Source organism: Schistocerca nitens, chromosome 2 (assembly GCF_023898315.1).
Source record: "Schistocerca nitens isolate TAMUIC-IGC-003100 chromosome 2, iqSchNite1.1, whole genome shotgun sequence".
In the NCBI taxonomy this organism is placed as follows: domain Eukaryota; kingdom Metazoa; phylum Arthropoda; class Insecta; order Orthoptera; family Acrididae; genus Schistocerca; species Schistocerca nitens.
Genome location: NC_064615.1, coordinates 575,392,633 through 575,420,586, shown reverse-complemented (window position 1 = coordinate 575,420,586; position 27,954 = coordinate 575,392,633). Strand labels below are relative to the sequence as shown.

The following is a 27,954-nucleotide window of genomic DNA, read 5'->3' as shown; positions in this document are numbered from 1 at the left end:
ATATGGGATATGATCACCATGCACCCGTACACAGGTCGCACAACCGGTTGGCATACTCTGGATCAGGTGGTCGAGCAGCTGCTGGGATATAGCCTCCCATTCTTGCACCAGTGCCTGTCGGAGCTCCTGAAGTGTCCTAGAGGTTTGAAGAAGCGCAGCGATACGTCGACCGAGAACATCCCAGACGCGCTTGATGGGGTTTAGGTCTGGAAAACAGCCAGGCCACTCCATTCGCCTGAGATCTTCTGTTTCAAGGTACTCCTCCACAATGGCAGCTCGGTGGGGCCGTGCGTTATCATCCATCAGGAGGAAGGTGAGACCCACTGCACCCCTGAAAAGTCGGACATACTGGTGGAAAATGACGTCCCGATACATCTGACCTGTTATAGTTAATCAGTTAATCGGTCAAAGACATGCAGGGGTGTACGTGCACCAATCATAATCCCACCCCACACCATAAAACCACGACCTCCATACAGGTCCCTTTCAAGGACATTAAGGGATTGGTATGTGGTTCCTGGTTCACGCCAGATGAAAACCCTGCGAGAATGACTGTTCAGACTATGTCTGGACTCGTCCGTGAATAACCTGGGACCACTGTTCCAATGAACAAGTAGTGTGTTCTTCACACCAAGCTTTACGGGCTCTCTTGTGACCAGGGGTCAGTATAATGCACCCTGCAGGTCTCCGGGCGAATAAACCATGTCTGTTCAGTCGTCTGTAGACTGTGTGTCTGGAGACAACTGTTCCAGTGGCTGCGGTAAGGTCCGGAGCAAGGCTACCTGCAGTACTCCGTGGCCGTCTGCAGGCACTGATGGTGAGATATCGGTCTTCTTGTGGTGTTGTACACTGTGGACGTCCCGCACTGTAGCGCCTGGATACGTTTCCTGTCTGCTGGAATCGTTGCCATAATCTTGAGATCACACTTTGTAGTACACGGAGGCCCATGCTATGACCTACTGTGTTTGACCAGCCTCCAGTCTCCATAGTATTCTGCTCCATATAGCGTCATCAATATGTGTTCTTTGAGCCATTTTCAACACACAGTCACCATTAGCACGTCTGAAAACGTCTGCACACTTACTCGCTGCACCTTAGCCTGACATGCAACAACACACCTCTGCCTCTTCGGACTGCTGCCAGAGCTACCGTGCGACGACCGCAGGTCAAATACACCACATGCTCGTACCCCGAGGTCATTTAAACCCGCAAACCGCCCACCAGAGCGTTGTTTCATCATGTATCAGCATTATCCTTAACAGTATGACAGCACTCGTGTCACTTCTTGCAAGACTTTCAGACAATCCTTAAATCGATTGAGTGGCCAGTTCTCCACAATATGTTGTATTGTCGATTAGTTCGCACCGTAGTGGTGTGCAAATGGTTCAAATGGTTCATAGCGCAATGGAACTTAACTTCTGAGGTCATCAGTCCCTTAGAACTTAGAACTACTGAAACCTAACTAATCTAAGGATCTGTTTCGGCTTCTGGTGGGTCTCAGCCATTTACGACGGGAAAGACCATCCCTTGTAACTTTCTTTGGTGGGTTTTGAATTTGGCGCACGTTGTGAGGTGGATGTCCAGTCAAACTCTCTTTCCACTTCTCGGAGCCGCGTTATTTTTTGATAAGCTAGCGTCAGTGGACGGGCCGAGGTGACGTGACCGCAGCGGAGACGTCCTCGGTGAGGACGAGCAGCAACCATGCAACGAAGTCTGAGTATCTCTGACATTTCCTCAAAGTCGATACTCAGGGACTCCTAATCACTGACGATTTTAAGCAGCGCGGACAAAATTACGTCGCATCATCTACCGACGATCAATCCATGCAAATATTTATTGCTGGTCACTTGAATTTTATACCATTTCCTGCAAAGAAACCTTCCAGTTTTCTGAGAGATGCTGCAGGAAGGTAACGACTCGTTAATTTTATTTCGACTTTCAAGCAGGTTGTTTTGGGTTCCCGGAAAACTGTTTCTTCATTCAATAAATCAACCGCATGGCTTTATTGTCATTACTAAAAACTTCTGCTTCATTCTCTGCTTAAGTCATCTATGGACGGCAACAGAGCGGGGAATATGGTCAGAACAGTGCTGCTCCTGTAATTTATGTCAGAACTATAGCCACTATTACTTCTTCCAGTTGATCTCACCAGTTTACGCCGAATCTTATTGCAAGGATCCAGTCAAGGAAAAATTGTTGTATTGTAATTGCAATCATGGATCACAATGTTTACTTGTAATTAGGTAATTAACTTCAGTCGGTGACAGTATCTATGCTTGGATGCTGTTCTTTACATAATTGTATTTGGCTGACGAAGCCGAAATGGCAAACTCTTTTGACTCCATCGTCACATGTACTAGAATATTATGTATAATGCAACATGTTTCTACTCAGGCCTGAAAGCGATCATCACCAACTGAAATTAATTACCTGATTACAAATAAACATAATTGTATTTGTTTGACGAAGCCGAAATGGCTAACGGTTTTAGCCGCACCATCGCATATAATGGCGTGAAATGTACAACGGAACACGTTTCTTCTCGGGTCTGAAGGTGGTCACTGCCGTCCGAAATTAATTACGTGATTGCAAACAAACATAGTCATCCAAGACTGGAACTACGATAAAGAAAATATTTCTTAGGATAGCTGAAAACTTTTTCGTGACTGTCACAGCTTCTAAACAAGGAAAAAGTTCAAGAGGTGTGGGTGGGATTTGTAAAAATCACGTGCATGGGGAAAACTATTCACTGAACATGAGCCATCATCTTTCATGTTGTCCGAGGCACGTGATTTTTTTTCTCGTTATAATAGATATCTGTTGTAATAGGTATCTGTTAAAACTGGAGGCCGGCCGAAGTGGCCGTGCGGTTAAAGGCGCTGCAGTCTGGAACCGCAAGACCGCTACGGTCGCAGGTTCGAATCCTGCCTCGGGCATGGATGTTTGTGATGTCCTTAGGTTGGTTAGGTTTAACTAGTTCTAAGTTCTAGGGGACTAATGACCTCAGCAGTTGAGTCCCCTAGTGCTCAGAGCCATTTGAACCATTTTTTTTTTTTTTTTGTTAAAACTGGCCTGAAAATTTCCAAAAAAATCTGCAGTGAAGCTAAGGCATTTGTCAATTTTTTTGACATTTAGGTTCAAGTAATTACAATGAAATGTCACAAAAGTTTTTAAAAAGCCTTCTTCAAAAAGGTACATATTGATTTACCTCGGTACTTCTTGAAGTCCACTTAGCATACTCTAATTCCTAATCAGCTGTCCGGTGATTCTGCTGCCATATTCTACGGCCACTCTACTGACACAGCTATGAGTTTATTGTTACAGTTCTGTTACTGAGCTTAGTCTCATATTCTTCTTTCCTTCTAGGAGAAAGCGACCTAATTGCAAGATGTAACAGGTTTGTTCTTCTGTTTTACGTTTCCATGCCTCCACGTAAATACCCCTTTTTTCATTATATAGTTTTCTTTTTACAGGTAGTTAATATTAAAACACGAATTATGACTTCCATTACTCTAAGCACAGAAGAGCTTCATTATTCGTCCGCAGTCGAAAGTACGTAGAAAACAGTTTGCTGCTACGCAATAAACTGTTAAGTGGTGCTGTGTGTTCAGGTTACTTTTATGGTTCCACTGCGGTGATATGCTTCATTATTGTCACTAAAACGTTGATTCTTTTACAGTAGGTTATGCTGAGAAAACTTGGTCAGGAAAGTATGATGACAGTCTGCATAGCTCTAGACAGATATTTTTACAAGACTGTCACGGTGTTCTCCTGAGGCGGTGCGTCTAGTTTGCATAATGACAACTTTATTTACCATTTGCAAGAGTCTACTGATAAGATATGCTTATGGGAGCTACTGATAGCAGAATAATGTAGCTTACGTAATAACGTTATTGTTGGACCTGTCCGACAAAATACACACTTCAAAGAAAATTTTGCATCACCTCGGTTCCCAGAACTCCTGAAGATAGACGTTGACTGTGCATATTGTATCACAGACACAGTCCCTTTGACTGTTCAGAGATGTCATTAAGCCCGCCCAAAGATGTAAAAAGCCACGCATGAGCAGCGCCTATTAGCCGGAGGGGGTCCGACAGCCGATCAGTTCCAGCCATACCACCAGGGAGGAGCAACACGGCTCGTGTTGTCTGTAGTCCAACCATGCCTAGAGGGTCAGTACCGTGGTTCGATCGTGTCCGCACTGTTACTCAGTGCCAGGAAGGGCTCTCAACAAGGGAAGTGTCCAGGCGTCTCGGTGTGAACCAAAGCGATGTTGTTCGGACATGGAGGAGATACAGAGAGACAGGAACTGTCGATGACATGCCTCGTTCAGGCCACCCAAGGGCTACTACTGCAGTGGATGACCGCTACCTACAGATTATGGGTCGGAGGAACCCTGACAGCAACACCACCATGTTGAATAACGCTTTTCGTGCAGCCACAGGACGTTGTGTTACGACTCAAACTGCGCGCAATAGGCCGCATGATGCGCAACTTCATGGCGAGGTCCATCTTTGCAACCACGACACCATGCAGCGCGGTACAAATGGGCACAACAACATGCCGAATCGACCGCTCAGGATTGGCATCACGTTCTCCTCACCGATGAGTGTCGCATATGCCTTCAAGCAGACAATCGACGGAAATATGTTTGGAGGCAACCCGGGCAGGCTGCACGCCTTAGACGCACTGTCCAACGAGTGCAGCAAGGAGGAGGTTCCCTCCTATTTTGTGGTGGCATTATGTGGAGCCGACGTACGCTGCTAGTAGTCATGGACGGCGCCGTAACGGCTGTACGATAAGTGAATGCCATCCTCTGACCGATAGTGCAACCATATCGGCAGCATATTCGTCTTCATAGACGACAATTCGCACTCCCATCGTGCACATCTTGTGAATGGCTTCCTTCAGGATAACGACATTTCTCCACTGGTTCAAATGGTTCAAATGGCTCTGAGCACTATGGGACTTAACTTCTAAGGTCATCAGTCCCCTAGAACTTAGAACTACTTAAACCTAACTAACCTAAGGACAACACACATCCATGCCCGAGGCAGGATTCGAACCTGCGACCGCAGCGGTCGGGCGGTTCCAGACTGTAGCGCCTTTAACCGCTTGGCCACCCCGGCCGGCCGCTCGACTGGAGTGACCAGCATTTTCTGCAGACATGATCCTTATTGAACATGCCTGGGATAGATTGAAAAGGGCTGTTTATGGAGGCCGTGACCCAGCAACCACTCTGAAGGATCTACGCCGAATCGGCGTTGGTGAGTGGGACAATCTGGACCAACAGTGCCTTGATGGACTTGTGGGTAGTATGTCACGACGAATACAGGCATGCTTCAATCCAAGAGGACGTGCTACTGGGTGTTAAAGGTACCGGTGTGTACAGCAATCTGGACCACCATCTCTGAAGGTCTCGCCGTATGGTAGTACAACATGCAATGTGTGGTTTTCACGAACAATAAAAATTGCGGCAATGATGTTTATGTTGATCTCTATTCCAATTTTCTGCACAGGTTCAGGAACGCTCGGAACCGAGGTGATACAAAACTTTTTTTGATATGTGTAGTTCCAACATGATGGACATAGAGGAATTATGGCACAGGTTTAAAGTGGGTAAGTATGTTCCGTGAAAATGTATTAAGGACGGAAAAGACCAGCCATGGTTTAATAATAAAATTCGAAAAATGCTGAGGAAGCAGAGATTGTTGCACTTTCGGTTCAAAAAGGAAAGCGAAAATTTCGACACGCAAAAGTTCGTAGATACAGAGAGACAACAACTATCGATGACATGCCTTGCTCAGGCCGCCCAAAGGCTACTACTGCAGTGGATGACCGCTATCAACGGATTACGGCTCGGAGGAACACTGACAGCGCCACCATGTTGATTAATGCTTTTTGTGCATTCACAGGACGCCGTGTTACGACTCAAACAGTTCACAATAGGCTGCATGATGCTCAGCTTCACTCCCGACGTCCATGGCGAAGTCCACCTTGCATCCACGACTCCATGCAACGCGGTACGGATGGGCCCAACAACATGCCGAATGGACTGCTCAGGATTGGCATCACGTTCTCTTCACCGATGAGTGTCGCATATGCCTTCAATCGGACAATCGTCGGAGGCGTGTTTGGAGGCAACCTGGTCAGGCTGAACGCCTTAGACACACTGTCCTGCGAGTGCAGCAAGGTGGAGGATCCCTGCTGTTTTGGGTGGCGTTATGTGGGGCCGACGTACGCCGCTGGTGGTCATGGAAGATGCCGTAACGGCTGTACTACACGTGAATGCCATCCTGCGACCGATAGTGCAACCATATCGGCAGCATATTGGCGAGGTATTTGTCTTCATGGACCACAATTCGCGCCCCCATAGTGCACATCTTGTGAATGACTTCCTTAGTATAACGACATCGCTCGACTAGAATAGCTAGCATGTTCTATCGAACATGCCTCGGATGGATTGAAAAGGACTGTTTATGGTCGAAGTGACCCACCAACCACTCTGAGGGATCTAGCCGAATCGCCGTTGAGGAGTGGGACAATCTGGACCAATAGCGCCTTGGTGATCTTGTGGATAGTATACCACGACGAATACAGGCACGCATCAATGCAAGAGGACGTGCTACTGGGTATTATAGGTACCGGTGTGTACAGCAATCTGGTCCACCACCTCTCATGGTCTCACTATATAGTGGTACATCATGCAATATGTGGTTTTCATGAGCAATAAACAGGGCGGAAATGATGTTTATGTTGATCTCTATTCCAATTTTCTGTACAGGTTCCGGACCTCTAAAAAATGGTTCAAATGGCTCTGAGCACTATGGGACTTAACATCTGTGGTCATCAGTCCCCTAGAACTTAGAACTACTTAAACCTAACTACATCACACACATCCATGCCCGAGGCAGGATTCGAACCTGCGACCGTAGCAGTTGCACGGTTCCGGACTGCGCGCCTAGAACCGCTAGACCACCGCGGCCGGCTCCGGACCTCTCGGAACCGAGGTGGTGCAAAACTTTTTTTGATGTGTGTATATTTCTGTCGACATGTTTTGACTATGTGGTAGAGCAAATCAAAATAAGCCTAGAATCACCTAGAACTGAGACATACGGACCAGGGTAGACTTTTCGCTTCCCACTGTTTTGTGCCTGGGAACTTCGGCGTCTCACTTGTGTCATAATTACAGAAAATCACAACCAATGAACGGTGCTGTTGACGCATATCGAGGTTTTCTGTTGGCCGAGTCCAAAGACCATCTTCGTAAACCATACCGATTCAAAATTCTTTTGATTCGATGAATGTAGCTGAGATTATGAACATGTAATCGATAAAAGCTATGTAGTTAACTGATCATTATTAACATTCCCAAATATATCTACGTTTTTTTCGAGCAGACATCTGCAGAACCCGATATATTTCTGAAATTCTTCCGGTTGTGTGACCGTGTCATAGTCAAAAAAAAAAAAGAAAAACCAATGTTACGGTCACTATTGCAGGTGACTTTCATTAGAGACACGATAAAAACAACTTATCTACCACTAGGCAGCTCTCTAAGTATTGCAGCACGGCCATGTCAGTGCTGCCATATCGTGAAGGAAACCATGAAACTGCCTGGGTGATGGATTCAGGGAACAAGTTCTGATGAGTCATCTGCTATAGTCAACTAAATTGCTTTAAACCACGACAGAATATTTATACGTCTTGCCGAATCAGAACGCACAGTTTGAAACACAGATAAGATATCCTCGATTCTGAGACTGTATCACCTTCGGTCGTGCAGAATCACTTTCAGAAAATTTTTTGAGTGAATTATTTGGCATCTCACTGCAGTCTTAAAAGTGCGGTAGAGTAACAACTAGAGAAACAACGAGGCGTCGGTGGAAACGACTGTCCGTCGATGTAATCAGGTTGTTGTTGTTGGGCAGACACGAATGAGCTACTGCCGTGTTGTGGTTCTGGTCTACTTATGAGGCTACAACGGAAAAAGCTGGCGGTCACGAATCAGTGCGCTCGGGGCCCGATCGCTGCCTGCCGCCTGCCAGCATAGCGGCTGAAGGGGGGGAGGCACAGTCGCTCCACTATCACGTCTGGGACATAGGCTGCAAGTGTGTGGCTTACATGCTTAAGTGATCCATCCATGTGCAGATTAACAGCTTCATTCGCTACGAGTATATTCACCTGCGACATCGCTTCTGCCTCTTTTTGCTTCTTCCACACACTTCCTCTTCTTTCTTCTCAATCTCGCTTTCCCTTCTGGCTATTTCTTTTATCTGACTGTTTAAAGGAGTCATTAGATTCGTGAGTTCTCTTAGAACAACAACGAAGTTTATAATAACACTTTTACATCAAAGTACTTGTATCAGACACACAGCTGCCATTAATTTTTAAAACACCGTAAAAACTCCAAGCTGCAAAAATGAAACTGGCATGCAAAGTACTGCATGCTTGAATATGCAAATATTTAGCGTTTTAGTAAAACCACACAAAATCGCTAGGAGTAACGCTATCTACATTCGGTGTATAAAGGTTTATGCAGTAGGTTTCTTAGTCAGGGGTCGCATTTGAATACTGGTCGTTTGTGAGAAAATAGTGTTATGTCTAGTGTAAGTAGCAAAAACGTCTACTAACACTTGTCGGAATTTGTGAATTGCAGGATCCTAGTCTATCAAGTCTGCCGTTTATCGTTCAGCAGTATTGCTGCTCATGATCTCAGGGCTGTTGTACGAATATCGAATGAATGGTTCAGGAAGGCGCCACTCAATGCCATGCTGGAGTGGCCCCATGCGACTAGCGCCAGAGGGGCAGGTATATATTTCGCTCGGCTGTGCAGGATCTTTCAGGCAAATCATGTACCTTAAGTCAGGAAACTGACTTATTTCTGCAGTTAAGTATACTCATAGACAGTGCGGCAACGTCTGGAGCCCGACGAACTGTAGGCAAGACTTCTGTTGACGCGGGAGCAGACAGAGATGCGCCGACAGCGGTGCACCCAGTGACAGCACAGGATACGGGATGCTGTTACGTCATCTTTTCTGACGAGACTCGGTTCAGCCAACAGCATCATTAATGGACGTTTTCATCTGTGTCGGCGCCGAGGAGATCGTGCATTACCAGATTGCATTCACCGTCACCATACGGTTCTTGCACCTGACGTGACGGTATAGGGCACCACTGAGATCACGGCGCGATCACTTCTTTAACATAGCCAAGAACTTGGACACCAGTCGCTACATTACTGACACATCTACAGGGTGAAAATTATTCAAACCGACAAACTCTGGGAGGTTGTAGGGGACATCAAAACAAATATTTTTCCCTAATGTCATTTTTTCCTATGAGGATTATTTAAAACGGTGGACGCCGTATTACGCTCTTCAGTTGTTACAGGGCGTATTACGCTCTTGAGTTGTAGGCAACTGCTGTCCACCAGTGTAGTAGTACATTGTCTCTGTTAACTAATGGAGCGCTACACCTGGAGTCAGTACACTGATGTGGTTGGTGCGTACTACGTAGCGCACCACAAAGGACGAGCTGCACAGCGGGTTTATCAACAACAATATCCTAATCTCCGTATCCCGCATCATACGACCTTTGCTGCTGTGTTCCAACGTCTGCATGAGACCGGGTCATTTAGCAGACTACCTGGACAGGGACGCCGTCGTACGGTAAGAACGGTGCAATTTGAGGAAGCTGTCTCGCAGCATGTGGAGCGGGATCCTTCAATCAGCACTCGTGCAATTGCACGTAACATAGGGACGAATCAGACCAATGTAAGAACAGTCCTTCGAGAGCAATTGTTACGCCCATTTCACTTCAGCGTGTCCACAACCTGGAACCAGTTGATTATCCACCCAGAGCACAGTTTTCGCAGTGGTATCTCGAACAGTGTGAAATGCATCCTACATTTCCATCCTCTGTGTTGTTTACCGATGAAGCAACGTTCGGGCGTGATGGAGTCTTCAACAGGCACAATTCGCATGTTTGGAGTGAGGATAACCCACATGCCACAGTTACTAGCGCTCATCAAGTGCGGTTCTTCGTTATTGTGTGGGTCGGTGTTGTTGGGGCTGTTTAACTGGGCAGTATCTGCTACCTAGGCCATTAAATGGCAGGCACTATTACAATTTTCTCGCCAGATCATTGCCAGAATTGCTGGAAGACGTCCCGCTCCCTACAAGACAACGTATGTGGTTCCAACATGACGGGGCGCCGGCACATTTCAGTCGTTGTGTGCGTCGATTCCTGGACCGACGTTTCCCAGGAACGTGGATTGGCAGAGATGGTCCTGTACCATGGCCTGCTCTATACCCAGATATGTCCTCTCTGGACTTTTTTGTGTGGGGAGAGATGCGCAACCTTGTTTACCTGTTGCATCAGAAGAGGATCAGGTTGCCCGGATAGTAGCAGCAGCAGGAACAATTCAGGATACTCCTGGGGGTTTTGCCTGAGTCAGACAGAACATGATCAGACGGTGTAACCTTTGTTTACGTGTCAATGGAGGCATTTTTGAAAATCTACTGTAATTGAAATTGGGTTGTGATAATGTGTTGTCTCTTGGTCATAAAAAAATGGAACAGTCTTTGTTGGTTTTGTTAATTTGCCGCCAGAGAAATCTTCCTCTACCGGTTTAAATGCTCCTCATAGGAGAAAATGACATTAGGGAAAAATATGTGTTTTGATGTCCCCTACAAGCTGCCAGAGTATGTCGGTTTAAATACTTTTCACCCTGTATAACGGCGATTGTACCCTATCTTCGAGGTCTCCGTGAAATTAATTTTCAGCAAGGCGATACAAGACCTCCTGTTCGCTCGTGCTATCCTAATCTACTTCGGGACAGAAGTTATTCGACTGTTAATTTGGTCAGCACGTTCTCTAAATTCTCTCCCGTCATGAAGATGGGTTGCTGAGAGACTGACATGGCATTATTCGCCAGCGATTACGTTGCGTAAAATTTGACATACCGCTGAAGTAGCGTGGAATGTCGTAAATATACCTGTCATCCAAACTCAGTTCGACTCAGTGACCGGATAGGTACGAGCTGCTGTTGCTCAATTTCGCACACTGTACACTCCCGCGTCACCCATCGGGCGCCCGAGAAGTCACAAACCATTTATGAAACAACGATAATTTTTGTCTCTTCGTTGCAGGTAATCTGAGAAGTTGAGTACCGAACAATGAATCAGTGTCGTAAGGTGAAGACTCAATTGGCTGCCCTTTGCTGAGATTGAAGAACAGTGTCGTCGATGCTATCGTACATAAGCCCCAAACTGAACGACCAATAGAGGTTTGGTCAACAAAATTCAAGCTAACTAGAAATGTTTGTGACGAGAAACGTTATGGGCGACCGTCAACGTCGCAGGAAACTGTGGAGACCATACGAGATAGGCTATCGGTCAGAGTCCTAAGACGTCGACACGTCGTCTCAACATGGAACATGCCATCAGACAGGCACTTCTTACTGAATAAAAAAAGGCTTAAAACATCCAGGTGCTCCATCATCTTGAACCTGAGGAACATGCGTCACGTAGGGCCATGCGTAACGACGTTCGTCTGTCAGTAACAACGATCGTTTGTTGGCACACGTCCTGTACAGTGATGAGGCTGCCTTTCATACCTGTGGGCTCGTCAGTCGCCACAGCAGGAGGATATGGACTGATGAACAACCACAAAATTCAAATGGCTCTGAGCACTATGGGACTCAACTGCTGTGGTCATCAGGCCCCTAGAACTTAGAACTACTTAAACCTAACTAACCTAAGGACATCACACACATCCATGCCCGAGGCAGGATTCGAACCTGCGACCGTAAAGGTCGCACGGTTACGGACTGCGCGCCTAGAACCGCGAGACCACCGCGGCCGGCTGAACAACCACATATCACCACTGAGTTGGAACTTAATACTCCGAAAGTAAATGTGAGGCTAGGCATCACCCAGCAGCGTATTTACGCTCTATTCTTTTTTGCTGCAGCAACAATCACATCAATGTCAAGCTGCACATGCTTCAGAAATTCGGGCAGCCCCAATTGTTTGCCAACATTCTGGATTTGGTGGTGTTTCAACAGGACGGCTCCCCGCGGCACTTTACGTACATTGTGCGAATCGTCTCAACGACACGTTCTCAGGACGCTGCATTGGACGTGGATTACCAGGGTTCAAGGCCGCATGCGTGCCTCATGTAACGCCATTGATCTTCTTTGCTTGTGGTCGCATCAAGACGCAGATGTACAGATGAAGAATAGGGATCTGCAGCATCTGCGCGAACGCATTTTGGCAGTTGAGCCCACAGTTACCCCTGCAGTATTATAGCGTGTATTCAGGTGCACCGAAGAGAGGAGGCAACTCTTGCTTGGATATGGAGGGAAACAATGTCGAACGACAGTGATTTCATTGAAATACGATGTCCTCTTCCATGTTATACACATATTCTTTCATATTGTAAATATATCCTTTGAATTAAAACGTTTTTTCTCAGAAATGGTTAGGGACTTTTCAGGTACCCTTACAGAATTGTCCTCAAGTTCTTCCTGTTTACTGTACATTTGCACAATAAGTAAAAAATCCATGACGAGAAATTTAATTGCCGTATAACTTTTTACTATTGTTACCCTATAAGCTACGTGCTCTGTGGAAGAGGGAATGCGAAGAATTTTAATTCTGGAAGATTTGATCTGAAGGTTTGATCTGATTGTGTTTCACGAACGCGTCACGCGTAATTTTAACAATGTAAGAAAGGTTCCTAAATATGCTAATGAAGTCAATGATTTAATTATTGGCTGACAACGGATAACGACTCAGTCTCTAATTCTCTGTAGCACCCGAAAATAGCTCCTAAATGATGTCTTACTTTCATCAGTGTGCCTCATGTTCTGCTAATCCAGAATATATTACATTCACACGATAGTGGTATTTCAAATTCAGACCATTAAATGGGGAAGAGGATTCGATTGGGGTAGAAGTGGGCAATAGTTTTAGCTCGGAGACCACTTTGTGGAAGCAGAGTTTAGCGGAGGGCCGCACCTTTTAAAATGATTGCATGCATTAGTTAACTTTGCACTTAGAAAAGGTATACATTGCTACATAAAAATTCTGACTGCCTTTGCAGGCAGCGCAAATACCATTAGCGGATGCATGCGGCCCGCGGCCAGTACTTGCACACCTGGGTGAGGAGGTTCGTGAAACAGTAGTGTCTTCCCACATGGAATTTATTAACCACTAAATAGGCAAGTTGCATTAAATAAAACACATGTTGAGATAAATGTATCTGGTGCCCACTATTAATCAATAGACAACTCCTACAAACGAGATCATCATCAGTACCTTACGCCTTATAGGGATGTTGCGGGAAAACACACAAAAACTCAATCTTTCGTACACACATTCGCCAGGCTACTCAGAGAAGGCTTCTCTTATTGAGTTTGGCTGCATTCAACATGTGAGATACTCAAGGACTCCCGAAACGGTGGTTTAAATTTTTAAACCTACGTAATTACTTCTAAGCAAAGAAGGGAAAGCAGAAAGGTGGAAGGAGTATTTAGAGGGTCTATACAAGGGCGATGTACTTGAGGACAATATTATGGAAATGAAAGAGGATGTAGATGAAGATGAAATGGGAGATACGATACTGCGTGAAGAGTTTGACAGAGCACTGAAAGACCTGAGTCGAAACAAGGCCCTGGGAGTAGACAACATTCCATTAGAACTACTGACAGCCTTGGGAGAGCCAGCCCTGACAAAACTGTACCATCTGGTGAGCAAGATGTATGAGACAGGCGAAATACCCTCAGACTTCAAGAAGAATATAATAATTCCAATCGCAAAGAAAGCAGGTGTTGACAGATGTGAAAATTTCCGAACTATAAGTTTAATAAGTCACAGCTGCAAAATGCTAACGCGAATTCTTTACAGACAAATGGAAAAAATTGGTAGAAGCCGACATCGGGGAAGATCAGTTTGGATTCCATAGAAATGTTGGAACACGTGAGGCAATACTGACCTTACGACTTATCTTAGAAGAAAGATTAAGGAAAGGCAAACCTACGTTTCTAGCATTTGTAGACTTAGAGAAAGCGTTTGACAATGTTGACTGGAATACTCTCTTTCAAATTCTGAAGGTGGTAGGAGTAAAAGAAAGGGAGCGAAAGGCTATTTACAATTTGTACAGAAACCAGATGGCAATTATAAGAGTCGAGGGGCACGAAAGGGAAGCAGTGGTCGGGAAGGGAGTGAGACAGTGTTAAAGCCTCTCCCCGATGTTATTCAATCTGTATATTGAGCAAGCAGTGAAGGAAACAAGAGAAAAATTCGGAGTAGGTATTAAAATCCATGGAGAAGAAATAAAAACTTTGAGGTTCACCGATGACATTGTAATTCTGTCAGAGACGGCAAAGGACTTGGAAGAGCAGTTGAACGGAATGGACAGTGTCTTGAAAGGAGGATATTAAATGAACACCAACAAAAGCAAAACGAGGATAATGGAATGTAGTCGAATTAAGTCGGGTGATGCTGATGGAATTAGATTAGGAAATGAGACTCTTAAAGTAGTAAAGGAGTTTTGCTATATGGGGAGCAAAATAACTGACGATGGTCGAAGTAGAGAGGATATAAAATGCAGACTGGCAATGGCAAGGAAAGCGTTTCTGAAGAAGAAAAATTTGTTAACGTCGAGTATAGATTTAAGTGTCAGGAAAGTATTTGTTTGGAGTGTAGCCATGTATGGAAGTGAGACATGGACGATAAATAGTTTGGACAAGAAGAGAATAGAAGCTTTCGAAATGTGGTGCTACAGAAGAATGCTGAAGATTAGATGGGTAGATCACATAACTAATGAGGAGGTATTGAATAGAATTGGGGAGAAGAGGAGTTTGTGGCACAACTTGACAAGAAGAAGGGACTGGTTGGTAGGACATGTTCTGAGGCTTCAGGGGATCACAAATTTAGCATTGGAAGTCAGCGTGGAGGGTAAAAATCGTAGAGGGAGACCAAGAGATGAATACACTAAGCAGATCCAGAAGGATGTAGGTTGCAGTACGTACTGGGAGATGAAGAGGCTTGCACAGGATAGAGTAGAATGGAGAGGTGCATCAAACCAGTCTCAGGACTAAAGACCATAATAACAACAACAATTGAATATCTTTTCGGGGTACTTACTTTTTACCTATTGGCACTGGAGGTGATGATGATGTTTGGTTTATGGGGCGCTCAACTGCGCTGTCATCAGCACACATACAAAGTCCCAATTTTTACATAGTCCAATTTTTTACACTGCCTAATCAAGCCACTTTCACCAATGATAATGATGATGAGGAGGAAGAGGACATTACAAACACCCAGTCCCTGGGCAGGCACTGGCTGTGCTGCAGTATTAAATTATTAGGACTACAAGAGACTAGGGTTCGTCTGAAAGACATGTGGTTGGTCATGTCTGCACTATGTGTGTGTGTGGGGGAAGGGGGGAGGGGGAGCTATAATTATTGACATTATTTGTAATTATTGTTTTAAAATCTGCATCAAAAGTTGACATAATAAATATCATATTCTTTGTGTAAACATATAGAATAAACCGCATAAAAGTAGACTGACATTAAAAAAAAATCACATGCATCAATAAAAAAGTATGATATCACTCAAAATGGTAAAATATACGCAATGTTGAAACTTTTGTACTGCATGGATGCTATAGGTTGAACAAATAATGAAAAATGTTGATAAGTCATGGAGATTAACCTGAGTGCAACCATCTACTTAGGATCACGGCGTTATAGAAAAAAAAAATGTTCCAATGATTGAATGGTAAGTACCCTAAACCTTAAGCCAGCACAATTTTCCTCGTTAAAGCACTGAGGGTGGATAGCAAAAAAACTACACAATAAATAGCTGAAATTTAGCAACTGAACTGAACACATTGATACATGGGACAATTATTACATTAACCTTCAAACGATCGGCTCATTCAGTGAACTATCGTCCTTAGGTCAGCTCTCTTCATCTTATTTACAAGAATATGACCCCGATACCCATATTTTTAAATTTCCTATACAGTTCACAAAGGCGGAGGAGAAAAGTCAACTTTTGATCATTCCAAAATGAAATTAAGACATGATCCTACAGGAGTTATATCAAAAATCATAAACAATCAATAGATTTCGACTGGTTCTTTTCCATGACGTGAAAGAGGAACGAGGAAACATGTATCATATGTTGATTCATTATGTCGTCACACAGCACCTTTCACGTTCTACTAGATGTCGTACATTGTCGGGACTGTCGTAGGGAGGACTAAATCCTCAAGGGACAGACTTGGACGGCACTGGCGAAGGGGTTGTTGCCACAGGTTTGGGTGCTGACGTACAGTCTGTTCTTTGACGACCACATCCACATTTTCATCATAAAATACTTCCATGACGTCTCTTCACGTGCAGACTGAATTGTCTGTAGACTTGTACCAGCCGCACCAGTAACGTGCAAATTGTGGCCTCCTTTACGCCTAATTGAAAAAAAGTGAAGTCACAGTCCGAAAAAGTATAAACTTCATACTTATCGATAGAAGTAGTAAAAGGTAGCAATTACAAGTCACTCTGTGTGTAAATAAATATGCCAAATTTCGTCTTGAACATGTAAACATGTTAGACCAAGATTATTAAGCGTCTCTCCTGTAAATAGTTTTTTAATTTCTTATTTTATTTCGTCAATTACGTAAATGAAAATAACAGTAAATCTAATACTGTATCACATCACTGTAACATTGGTTAATAGCCGCCATTTGAGTCATCTAGTACTGTAATAAACACGTTAAATAACTTCAAAAAGTAAATGTGCAAATTTGAAAGTTCTTCACCAATGCAGAAGTCGAAAGCCATTTGGTCAAATGCAGATACTATGTTAATAGATTATATTTCTGTCATTTCTCTTGTTTCTTCTCATTAATTCTGCTTGAGGTAAAGGTTATGACGTTAAATCTAACAACTGTGTCGTACTGTCAGTGTTAGGTGAAAAACTGAGGCATACATATCCATGCAGTCCTTAAAAATGGAGTTGTAGCTCCGAAACGCGTTGGACAACAAACAGAAATTAACAAATTTGTGACTCACGACGCAATGTTATTAATTAATAACACCAAACCTAGAATTTCGCGTCATTTTGAGAACTTTATACCATGTTTTCGATATTGAAATGCTACGTTCGTGGCTTTTGTGAAGTGGGTGATCTTCAATGCGTCATAGAGAATCGGTTTGCTGTATGAATGTGGTCTGTGCCATCGTGACTTAAGTGAATTTTGGGTGTAGTTATATGCATTACTAATCAAATATTTTCAAAAGCATTACTATTTTCTTACCACAGTTTTCCTAGTCTATAGATTTATGCCTTGTTGCCCTTTGCGGTCAGTACTTACCTTTCCACGTAAAGTGCGCTTCACCTTCATCAAACATAACCAGGCTCTTGAGTTGTTTCTACGATCAAAGTTACATTATTTAACAAATACGGTGAGCAATACTCTCCGTTCGACTTTGCATGCCTTTTCAAAACAGAAGGCAAGTTAGTCGCCATCGGTGTTGACGGAGAACAGATTCATCGTTTTATATAAAATGTGGCTACCTCACGTTTTGCATTTGAGAGCTCTGGCAACAGACTGGGTACAACATGATCCTTGCACATAACTGGGCTATAAGCACAGTTGTTTATACGTTGTTGTTATTTTGGCCCTCATTCCGAAGACTGGTTTGATGCAGTTCTCCATGCTGCTCTACTTCGTGCAAGGCTCTGCACCTGCGGATAAAACTACAACCTACATCCTTCTGAATCTGCTTATTGCATTCATCTCTAGGTCTCTCTCTACGATTTTACCCCCCCCCCCCCCCCCAACACTTCCCCCAGAGCTAAACAGGTGATCCCTTGATGCCTCAGAATGTGTCCTATCAACCTATCCCTTCTTCTAGTCAGGTTGTGCTACATATTCCTTTTCTCTCCAGTTCTGTTCAGTACCTCCTCATTAGTTACGCCGTCTACCTATCTAATCTTTAGCATCCTTCCGCAGAACCTCATTTCAAAAACTTCTAGCCTCTTCTTGTTAAGCTGTTTATCGTCCATGTTTCATTTCCATCATGGCTACACTGCAGACAAATACCTTCAGAAAAGACTTCCTAATACTTAAATCTATATCTCTCTTCTTCAGAAACGCTTATCTTATCACTGCCAATTTTATGTTCTCTCTACATCGGCCATCATAATTTATTTTGCTGCCCAAATAGCAAAACCCGTCCACTGCTTATGTGTCCATTTCCTCGTATCCCTCAGGATAATTAGAGTTAATTCGACTAAATTCCATTATTCCTGTTTTGCTTCTGTTGATTTTCATCTTATATCTCCTTTAAAGACACTGTCTATTCCATTAACCTGCTATTCAAAGTTGTTTGCTGTCTCTGACAGTCTCATCGGCAAACCAAAAAGTTTTTGGTAAATACAGAAAACTGCAAACAGTCACGTTTTTGAAATAGTTATTTATTCCATGAACCTGTTTTCGACCTTTTGAGGCTCATCTTCAGATGGTCTTCAACAGGTTACATAGCTACTTCAAAGCGTAATGCTTGGTGCTCGCTCTGTGGTAAGAAGATGGAACATGCTTTAATGCAATGCCATAAGTATTGTTTATATGTCGATTTGGATCCAAAATTTAATTTTGTACTTACTACGACAGTATGGATGGCTTTTGTTCTTAATGTGCATCATTTGAAGTTTGTTCTAGTAGTAATTTATTTACTTATTTTGGGCATTCATATTAACGCCAGCTTTCATTACAGAACTTGTCCTTACATCGACTTTAATGCATCTAAACAAAAACATATAATATGTCTGAGAAATCTAGGCCTCTGCCATATCTTTGTAACAGGTAACAGCTGTACAGCACAAGCTGGATACAGTGTGTATGCATAAATAATTTGTAAAAGTGAGTGATATGGTACCAACTGTCAATCACAGTAAAAGCAGACAGACGGATCTTAACAAGAAAAGCCACCCATACTGTTGCGGAAAGTACAAAATTAAACTTTGGATTCAAATCGGTATATAAACAGCGCTCATGGCGATGCATTAAAGCATGTTCCATCTTCTTGTCACAGTCTGAGCACCGAGCATTACGCATTGAAATAGCTATGTAACCTCCAGTATACTATCTGAAGATGAGCCTGAAAAGGTTCGAAATCCTGGTCATGGAAAAAATAACTATTTAAAAAAAGTGAGTGGTTGCAGTTTTCTGTATTTGCAGTGAATAAAAAGTCACATATTCTTAAACATCCGTAATGGATAAGCACAAAGTTTTTAATTTTTTTCTCCCCGAACTTTAATTCCTACTCTAGTTTTTTCTTTCGTTTCCTTTACTAATTGCTCAATGTACAGATTAAATAAAATCGGGGATAAGTTACTTCCTTCTCAACCAGTGCTTCAATTTCATGCTTATCGACTCTTATAAATTCTGTCCAGCTTCAGTAAAAGTTTTAAATAGCGTTTCGCTCCCTGTATTACAATAAACGCCTGAATTAATCTGAGTTTTGTGTAAGCAACTAGGTAAAAAATTAGGCGTAAACTAGTAGATAAAAAGACAAACTGTCAGGCCTACAAAAATCAGTACATTAGCTACCATGGCGATCATAAATACGATGTGTAAAATGAGTCTCTCCTGTTTAGGTCATATTTCCTTAACAACTCAGTCAGATGGTCCCACTACTTATATTCATGAGTTTGGATTTTTTATCTGAGGAGAAATATCAATTCTGAGCATATTTCGGATTTATTTTGCGCGTAATCTGGTTCCTATGTTACAACATTGAGCTTATGCACTGTTGGTAAAAAACCACTACAAACAGTAACAACCGGAGAATACCTAGGATTTACCGTCTGACCTAAAGTGGAATGACCAAATAGAACGAGCTGTAGAAGAAGCAGGCGCAACTTTGAAATTCATTGAGAGAATCTTACGAACATGGAATTCGTCCACGAGGGAAGCGTCTTATAGAACGCTTGTAAGACCGATTACTGAGGATTTCTCACCAGCCTCAGACGCTTACCAAGTAGAATCAACAGAAGACATAGAGAAGATCCAACGAAGAGCGGTACGTTTCGTCGCGGGATCGTTTAGTAACCTGGGGAGCGTAACGGAGAAGCTCAACAATCTCCAGTAACAGTGGCTACAAGAGAGGCGTTCTGTATAACAACGAAGGTCACTGATGAAACCGAGAGAGCGTGCGTCCCAAGCATAATCGGGCAAAATATTACTTCCTCACACGTATGTCTCGAGAAATGATCGTGACGAGAAAATTAGAAACACTAGAGCTGATCTGGAGGTTTATGGACAGTCGTTCTTCCGACGCACCATTTGGGAATGGGACAGAGAAGGAGTGAAATGATAGCGGCGTCTGTTGCCTGCGGATTGCGGAGTATACAGAGTGAATTTTTTTTCCACCGTATACAAACTCCAGGAATTGATCGATGAGAGGATGCGGAACAAAAAAGTTCTAATGAACTTACGTCCGGAAATGCTTGGCTTCCATGCTAGAGACCATTTATTCAACCATACATTGTTACAGAGTCAGCGGTCTAATACCCGCTGTACCATGCAATCACAGTTAGAGTATGTGTTAAAAATACACTCCTGGAAATGGAAAAAAGAACACATTGACACCGGTGTGTCAGACCCACCAGACTTGCTCCGGACACTGCGAGAGGGCTGTACAAGCAATGATCACACGCACGGCACAGCGGACACACCAGGAACCGCGGTGTTGGCCGTCGAATGGCGCTAGCTGCGCAGCATTTGTGCACCGCCGCCGTCAGTGTCAGCCAGTTTGCCGTGGCATACGGAGCTCCATCGCAGTCTTTAACACTGGTAGCATGCCGCGACAGCGTGGACGTGAACCGTATGTGCAGTTGACGGACTTTGAGCGAGGGCGTATAGTGGGCATGCGGGAGGCCGGGTGGACGTACCGCCGAATTGCTCAACACGTGGGGCGTGAGGTCTCCACAGTACATCGATGTTGTCGCCAGTGGTCGGCGGAAGGTGCACGTGCCCGTCGACCTGGGACCGGACCGCAGCGACGCACGGATGCACGCCAAGACCGCAGGATCCTACGCAGTGCCGTAGGGGACCGCACCGCCACTTCCCAGCAAATTAGGGACACTGTTGCTCCTGGGGTATCGGCGAGGACCATTCGCAACCGTCTCCATGAAGCTGGGCTACGGTCCCGCACACCGTTAGGCCGTCTTCCGCTCACGCCCCAACATCGTGCAGCCCGCCTCCAGTGGTGTCGCGACAGGCGTGAATGGAGGGACGAATGGAGACGTGTCGTCTTCAGCGATGAGAGTCGCTTCTGCCTTGGTGCCAATTATGGTCGTATGCGTGTTTGGCGCCGTGCAGGTGAGCGCCACAATCAGGACTGCATACGACCGAGGCACACAGGGCCAACACCCGGCACCACGGTGTGGGGAGCGATCTCCTACACTGGCCGTACACCACTGGTGATCGTCGAGGGGACACTGAATAGTGCACGGTACATCCAAACCGTCATCGAACCCATCGTTCTACCATTCCTAGACCGGCAAGGGAACTTGCTGTTCCAACAGGACAATGCACGTCCGCATGTATCCCGTGCGACCCAACGTGCTCTTGAAGGTGTAAGTCAACTACCCTGGCCAGCAAGATCTCTGGATCTGTCCCCATTGAGCATGTTTGGGACTGGATGAAGCGTCGTCTCACGCGGTCTGCACGTCCAGCACGAACGCTGGTCCAACTGAGGCGCCAGGTGGAAATGGCATGGCAAGCCGTTCCACAGGACTACATCCAGCATCTCTACGATCGTCTCCATGGGAGAATAGCAGCCTGCATTGCTGCGAAAGGTGGATATACACTGACTAGTGCCGACATTGTGCATGCTCTGTTGCCTGTGTCTATGTGCCTGTGGTTCTGTCAGTGTGATCATGTGATGTATCTGACCCCAGGAATGTGTCAATAAAGTTTCCCCTTCCTGGGACAATGAATTCACGGTGTTCTTATTTCAATTTCCAGGAGTGTATATTGGAAGAAAAGAGAGCATCTAGCGACGTGCAGCGCTGCCCCCTCGTACAGTGACGGGCCGACAAGTTTTACCGCAAAGTGGTGTGGCGGCCAGGAGGAGCGGCCGCGGGCTGTGGCTGTGGCGTGGCGAGGCGAGGCGAGGCGAGGCGACCGCTGAGTCACGGCGGCAAGAACTGCGCCTTGCGACACGGCGCGGCCGGCAAAACGCGCCGCCCGCCTGGCACAGTTTCCCCAGGTCGGGGGGCGGCGGGGGTGGCTGTACCGCTCGTGATCCCGGCAGGAGGTCAAGTCGGGGGCAGGCGTCACTGCGCACGCCTCGCGAAACGTCAGAAGCATAATTTTGCATATACTTTTTTATAGTGTCGATGTCTTAACTAGGCGGGGACCGAGTTCACAGCTTAACAATGTTACCACTGTGCCTTCGACGTTCCAAGAAAGATCCTCTGTTGCTCTTCCTGCATTTCGCTCAATTTTCTTGCGTAGTGACCTCTCTAACACAACGACTTTAACTGCGAACAATCTCATGGAATTTCCAACGTTATCCACTAGGTCGGTGGTTACCAAACTTTTTTGCTCACGTGTCAGTACTGACATTGTGGGGAGATAACTATGGCCGTATATGCACCGATATTATTATTAATCGGTTACCTACATAAACTAGATTGTTATGAGCCCCCAATAGAGCAGCTATAGTAGCGGTGGATAAGTTGGCCACCGGCACTCCAGTAATGATGATCGGCACCATTTACAACACTTCGTGTTCTCTCTTTCAGATTCGTACCACCCACAGCGACTCCAATGTTGACACCGTAATTTCCACGTGTAGCGTTAATCTATTGACTGTGTGAGTTGATGATTAACTGATTAATAACAATAAGTGTACTTATATTTAAACGGGGGCTATGCAATATGAGCCAGGGTCACAATTGTATACCAAATATTTTGAATTCATTTTTCTTCTGCTCATTGCACTGTATTACAACAGCCCTAATTTAATCCCATATTCCTTGCTACAAATATGTACCGCATTAGAAGAATACTGTCTGTATAAAGCTCTCTGACGAACTCATGTTACTTCCACTAGAAATTAAACCGTAGTAGCTGATCGGTAAGGCACACATGTGTTGTCAGCACTGGAACAAAAACAAGAAAACATTTCTCCTATCACAGCCCCTTACCCCGAAACAACAAATCTATCTGCCCTTACGCCCAGCTTCGTCCCTAAGGTAAGCAGTTTGAATTTACCAACGTCAATTAAAACTAGGCACACATTAAGTCTTCGCTGTCTCTGCAAGTATTTATGTTTGTTATTGAGCATGAAAACTACACTCTTAAGAATTTCTGAACGTTAGTTGAGTTTTTGCATTTCACTGTTAGCTGCTACATGGACATTATCATAAAATACGGCTGAGAACCGTAGACGCACGATTACTTGATTCGGGCCGCAACGGCCCTGGGGTCGCAGTTGGAAGAGCACTGCACTGGGTCATTCATACATATGGTGAACAGTAATGGCCCTATAACCCATGCCGTTCACCCGATGCTACATACACATCTCAACACAGCTCTGCAAAACTTAGGGACGAGATTTGCTAAGTATCGGAATACATTAATTATTCAGTAAAAATGATTTAAACTGCTGGACCATGTTGCCGGAGGTCTCCTAGTATTGCTCAAAAAGAGTGCTGAAAAGTTGGACGTCAGAGGGGTGAGGTCACCGTGACTATAGCACCAAATGGGGCTTGCCCCACAAAACGGGGCAGTTGAAAGAATGGAAAAAGACAGTGCGTCTCGATCAGTGAGTAGTTACTGTGCACTATGGTGGTGCTCTTGATTACGGTATGGCCCGGAAACGACAACTGGATGACTTCACACAGGCAACAATCATCGCGAAACTGGAAGAAGGACGAAGTGTGACGAGTGTATCCCAAAAGTTTGGTACTGATCAGAGCGATGTTTCGCATGTATGGGGAGCGTTCCGAAGGACAAGAGTGATCGAACGCGGTTAACAACAACAGGCAAGAAGGAAGTCATTTAAAACAGCGAGTGCAGTTACAACGACATATAATAACACTGCAACGTGTGCAATCTGACACTCTACAATGGCACATCCACGGCATGTGGGTGGTCTCTTTGCCTGAAAACTAGTACGTTGTGTACCGTTGCCACTTGCAAACTGGCGGCGCCGTTTGCGATGGTGGCAACAGCATATGGACTGGACCAACGAAGAGTGAGGTCGCACGGTCTTGAGACAGCAAATTCAGACTGAATACTGATTCTGGACGTACCGTCACAGGAGGTAGGAACGTAATTCACCCAAGTATATTCTCGAACATGATCGTTTTGGTGCTCCAGATGTTATGGTGTGGGGAAGCGTAATGTTATATGGATTTACTGATCTCTAAATCGTTGAACACAGTACATTCACCGCTCAACGTTACTGTGACACTGTACTCCTTCTCCATGTGCGTCCTTTTAGGGGTACATTGGGCCCTGACTTCATTGTTACGGATGACGGTGTGACTGCATCGAACATCACACGTGGAGGAGCTCTTGGAACGAGAAGATATTCGGTGACCTGCCTGGCCCACCCGTTCCTACGACTTAATACCAGCATTTCCATGTGCACGGACCAACCAGTAGGTGTTAACCGTGTTGTTGGAGGAATGGAGCGCCCTACCACAAAAACTCCTTATCAATCGCGTGGACAACATGGGAGCACGTTGTAAAGCATGTACTCCTGTCCGTGGAGATCACATACACTACTAAGAACAACGTCCCTACTCCTGTAATCTACCGGAGACCATCACAAATTGCGGTGACTTCAGTGTAATTATTGTCTTTGAATAAAAAATGATTTCTGTGCGTCTCACTGCGTATTTCGTTCAATCAAGTTCCATAGTATACGGTAGCAGTTCTTTCCAAGTTTCATCGAGCTATGTTACTTGGCAGTGAAAGTTATTTCGTGACGAATGCCTTCCGAAATTCAAGGGACCCGGCATCAACCTGCGATCCAGCGCCTACTGCCTTCTGGGTCACGTGGACGAACAGAGTGATTTGGGTTTCACACGGTAGTTGTTTGCAGAATTTACGTTAATTCTACAGTGGGAACTTACGGTTCCAGACGAAATGTCAGCATAAAATGTGTACCAAAATCGTTCAACAGATAGACGTCAGCGATGTAGGCCTATAGTTGCGGGATTTTCGGCCTTTAGGAAGGTCATAATAGGCGAGCATAAAGCGTGTTCCAGAACTGTACAACAGGCAGACAGCAGCGATATAAACTCATAGTTATGTGCACCTGTACACTCACCTTAAAACTGGGAAAGATCTGCGCGTGTTTTCAGTCACCTAGAATGTTTCAGTCCTCCATCGATCTATGATGGACTGCTGTTGGAAGAGGGGAGTTGTTCTGCATGCGCTATGAAGAATCGTATAGGTATCCCATCAGTTCTACTCATTCCTTTATTGAGCGAATTTAGATGACTTCAAATTTCCTTTACTATATGTCTATGATTACAAATTTTTAGTCGTCAAACTATCCGATGTCCGCCCCGATAGCTGAGAGGTCAGCGCGGCGGTCTGTCACGCCAAGGGGCCCAGGTTCGATTCCCGGCTGGGTCGGAGATTTTCTCCTCTCAGGGACTGGGTGTTGTGTTGTCCTCATTATCATTTCATCATGATCAGTGGAAGGCAACGGGAAACCACCACTGGAATCACTTCCCTAGACGCTCATGTGGCGGATCTCTCTGACGAGGCCTCCGCCATGACAAGACCTGCCGTAAGGCAGAACACAAAGTTATAAAAAAAAAAAAGAATTACCGGATTCACTCTATAATGACCATCTTCAGATCTGTTTTAGAAAAACATGTCCCAGTATACTGTAGCCATAGTGGGATCGTGAAATGACGATGCCACTATGGCTCCAGTCTATTAGACGGTCATTATAGACCGAAACCTTTAGTCTGACGTCAAAAAATTTGTGACCATAGACGTATAGTATAGGAAATTTATTCTATATTCGGCTCAATGTTCAGTTCGCGACCATGTCGCAACTCGTGAAGTTAGAGGACATTAATCTCGCAGTCAGTTATTTTGATAGTGACGTTCACGCTACTGTTGAATGGAGGATCGATATGCGCATAACAATGACAGTCGACGCCACCGTAGCTGAGTAGACAGCGTGCCGGCATGTCATGCCAAGGGGGCTCAGGTTCGATTCCCGGCTGGGTAGGCGATTTTATCCGCTCAGGGACTGAGTGTTTGTGTAGTCTTCATCATCATCATCATTTCCTCCACATCGACGCGCAAGTCGCCGAAGTAGCGTCACCTCTAAAGACTTGCACCACGCGATCAGGTCTACCCGCCGGGAGGCCCTCGCCACACATTTCATTACACCAGTGATAAGAAAACTGATTTCTGGCTGATTTTCTTCATGCTGAGTGCGTAACCTTTGTTGTCCGCTGTAATGCTCACAGTCCGGAACGTCACGGTTGCTACACGAGCTCTCTCCGCTCGCACGTATGGGAGTCGGCTGCCGCCGCGTGGAGCTGGTCGGGGTTTCAGGCGACGTCCAGCGGCATGCAAACGCACGCCGCCGTCACGCGTAGCGGCCTGGCCCCGCATGCTAATGCGGCCGCCGGGCCATTACTCACTTCGCTCATCGGACAACTAGTTCAGCCCCGCGCCGCGCCTTTCCGAGACGTCAGGCAACCGTGACCGTTACCCAGGCGCTGCAGATCCACTGTTTCTCGCGCCTTGTCCGAACAATAGATTGACTGTCAGGACTTGATGGGGAGCCGCTGATGCGCTACTATTGTGCGTCTGAGGTCTAGCTATCTGTTTTAGTTCGATTTATAAAAACCGACGCCCGCCAGCAGATTTCCAAATCCATAACTGCCTTGGATGTGGGTGGCTTGATAAACCTGGTAAATTTCCATGAAACAACGTAACGTTTTTGTCTCGCCTTCGTGGTTCATAAGCTCGATTATTCCAAGGATGAATTTCAGCAATGTACTGCCTACAGATCATTGTTGACAGCCGTCTTAATAGGTCAATATGCCAACTGCGATCGAAAATGCAGAAGAGCGAGTTTTGAGCTGTTATAAAATATTTTCATTTAAGGGGCTCGACTGCCGCACAGATTAAAACAGAAATTGATGAAGTTCACGCGGAATCTGTACCATCATTGAGGACCGTTTACTTTTGGATTGCCGGCCGGAGTGGCCGAGCGGTTCTAGGCGCTTCAGTCTGGAACCGCGCGACCGCAACGGTCGCAGGTTCGAATCCTGCCTCGGACATGGATGTGTGTGATGTCCTTAGGTTAGTTAGGTTTAAGTAGTTCTAAGTTCTAGGGGACTGATGCCCTCAGATGTTAAGTCCCATAATGCTCAGAGCCATTTGAGCCACTTTTGGATTACTGAATTCAAACGTGATCGGAGAAGCACCGAAGACGAAGTGCGCTCCAGCTCTTCAGTTGAGGTCACCACAAAGGAAACTTCTGACAGCATCCATTAGACGGTAATCCGAGACTGCCGAATATAAATTCGTTAGATTGCTGAGATCGTAAATATCTCAACTGAGCTATTCTGCACGAAGAAGCCATGCTGCAACTGCTCATCGTCGACCAAAGACTCATCCGGCACAACATTTCAACACAATGTCTGGCGATGCTTAATCACAATTCATAACACTTTTTACGCCGACTGGTGATTTTTGATGAAACCTTCGATCCGTCATTACACACCAGAGTCAAAACGGCAGTCGAAACGATGTACAAAGGCTGATGAAAGTACACCAAAGAAAGCCAAGACCATTTTGTCAGCTGGTAAGGTGATGGCATTACCAAGGAATAATCCCAATACATTACTTGGAAAAAGCAAAACC

At 45.0% G+C, this 27,954-nt stretch overlaps 1 protein-coding gene across 1 annotated transcript in view; it reads right to left on the bottom strand.

Annotated features, from left to right (window-relative positions):
- The window catches only part of LOC126235165 (uncharacterized), a 90,861-nt gene extending 64,167 nt beyond the window's left edge, over nt 1–26,694 (bottom strand). The window contains exons 1-2 of the mRNA XM_049943897.1: nt 26,520–26,694; nt 22,141–22,383 (exon numbers count right to left, since the gene is read on the bottom strand). Of these exons, the coding sequence (XP_049799854.1) occupies nt 22,141–22,383; nt 26,520–26,694 (418 nt within the window). The remainder of the gene's footprint in view (nt 1–22,140; nt 22,384–26,519) is intronic.
- Nucleotides 26,695–27,954: the final 1,260 nt, after the last annotated feature.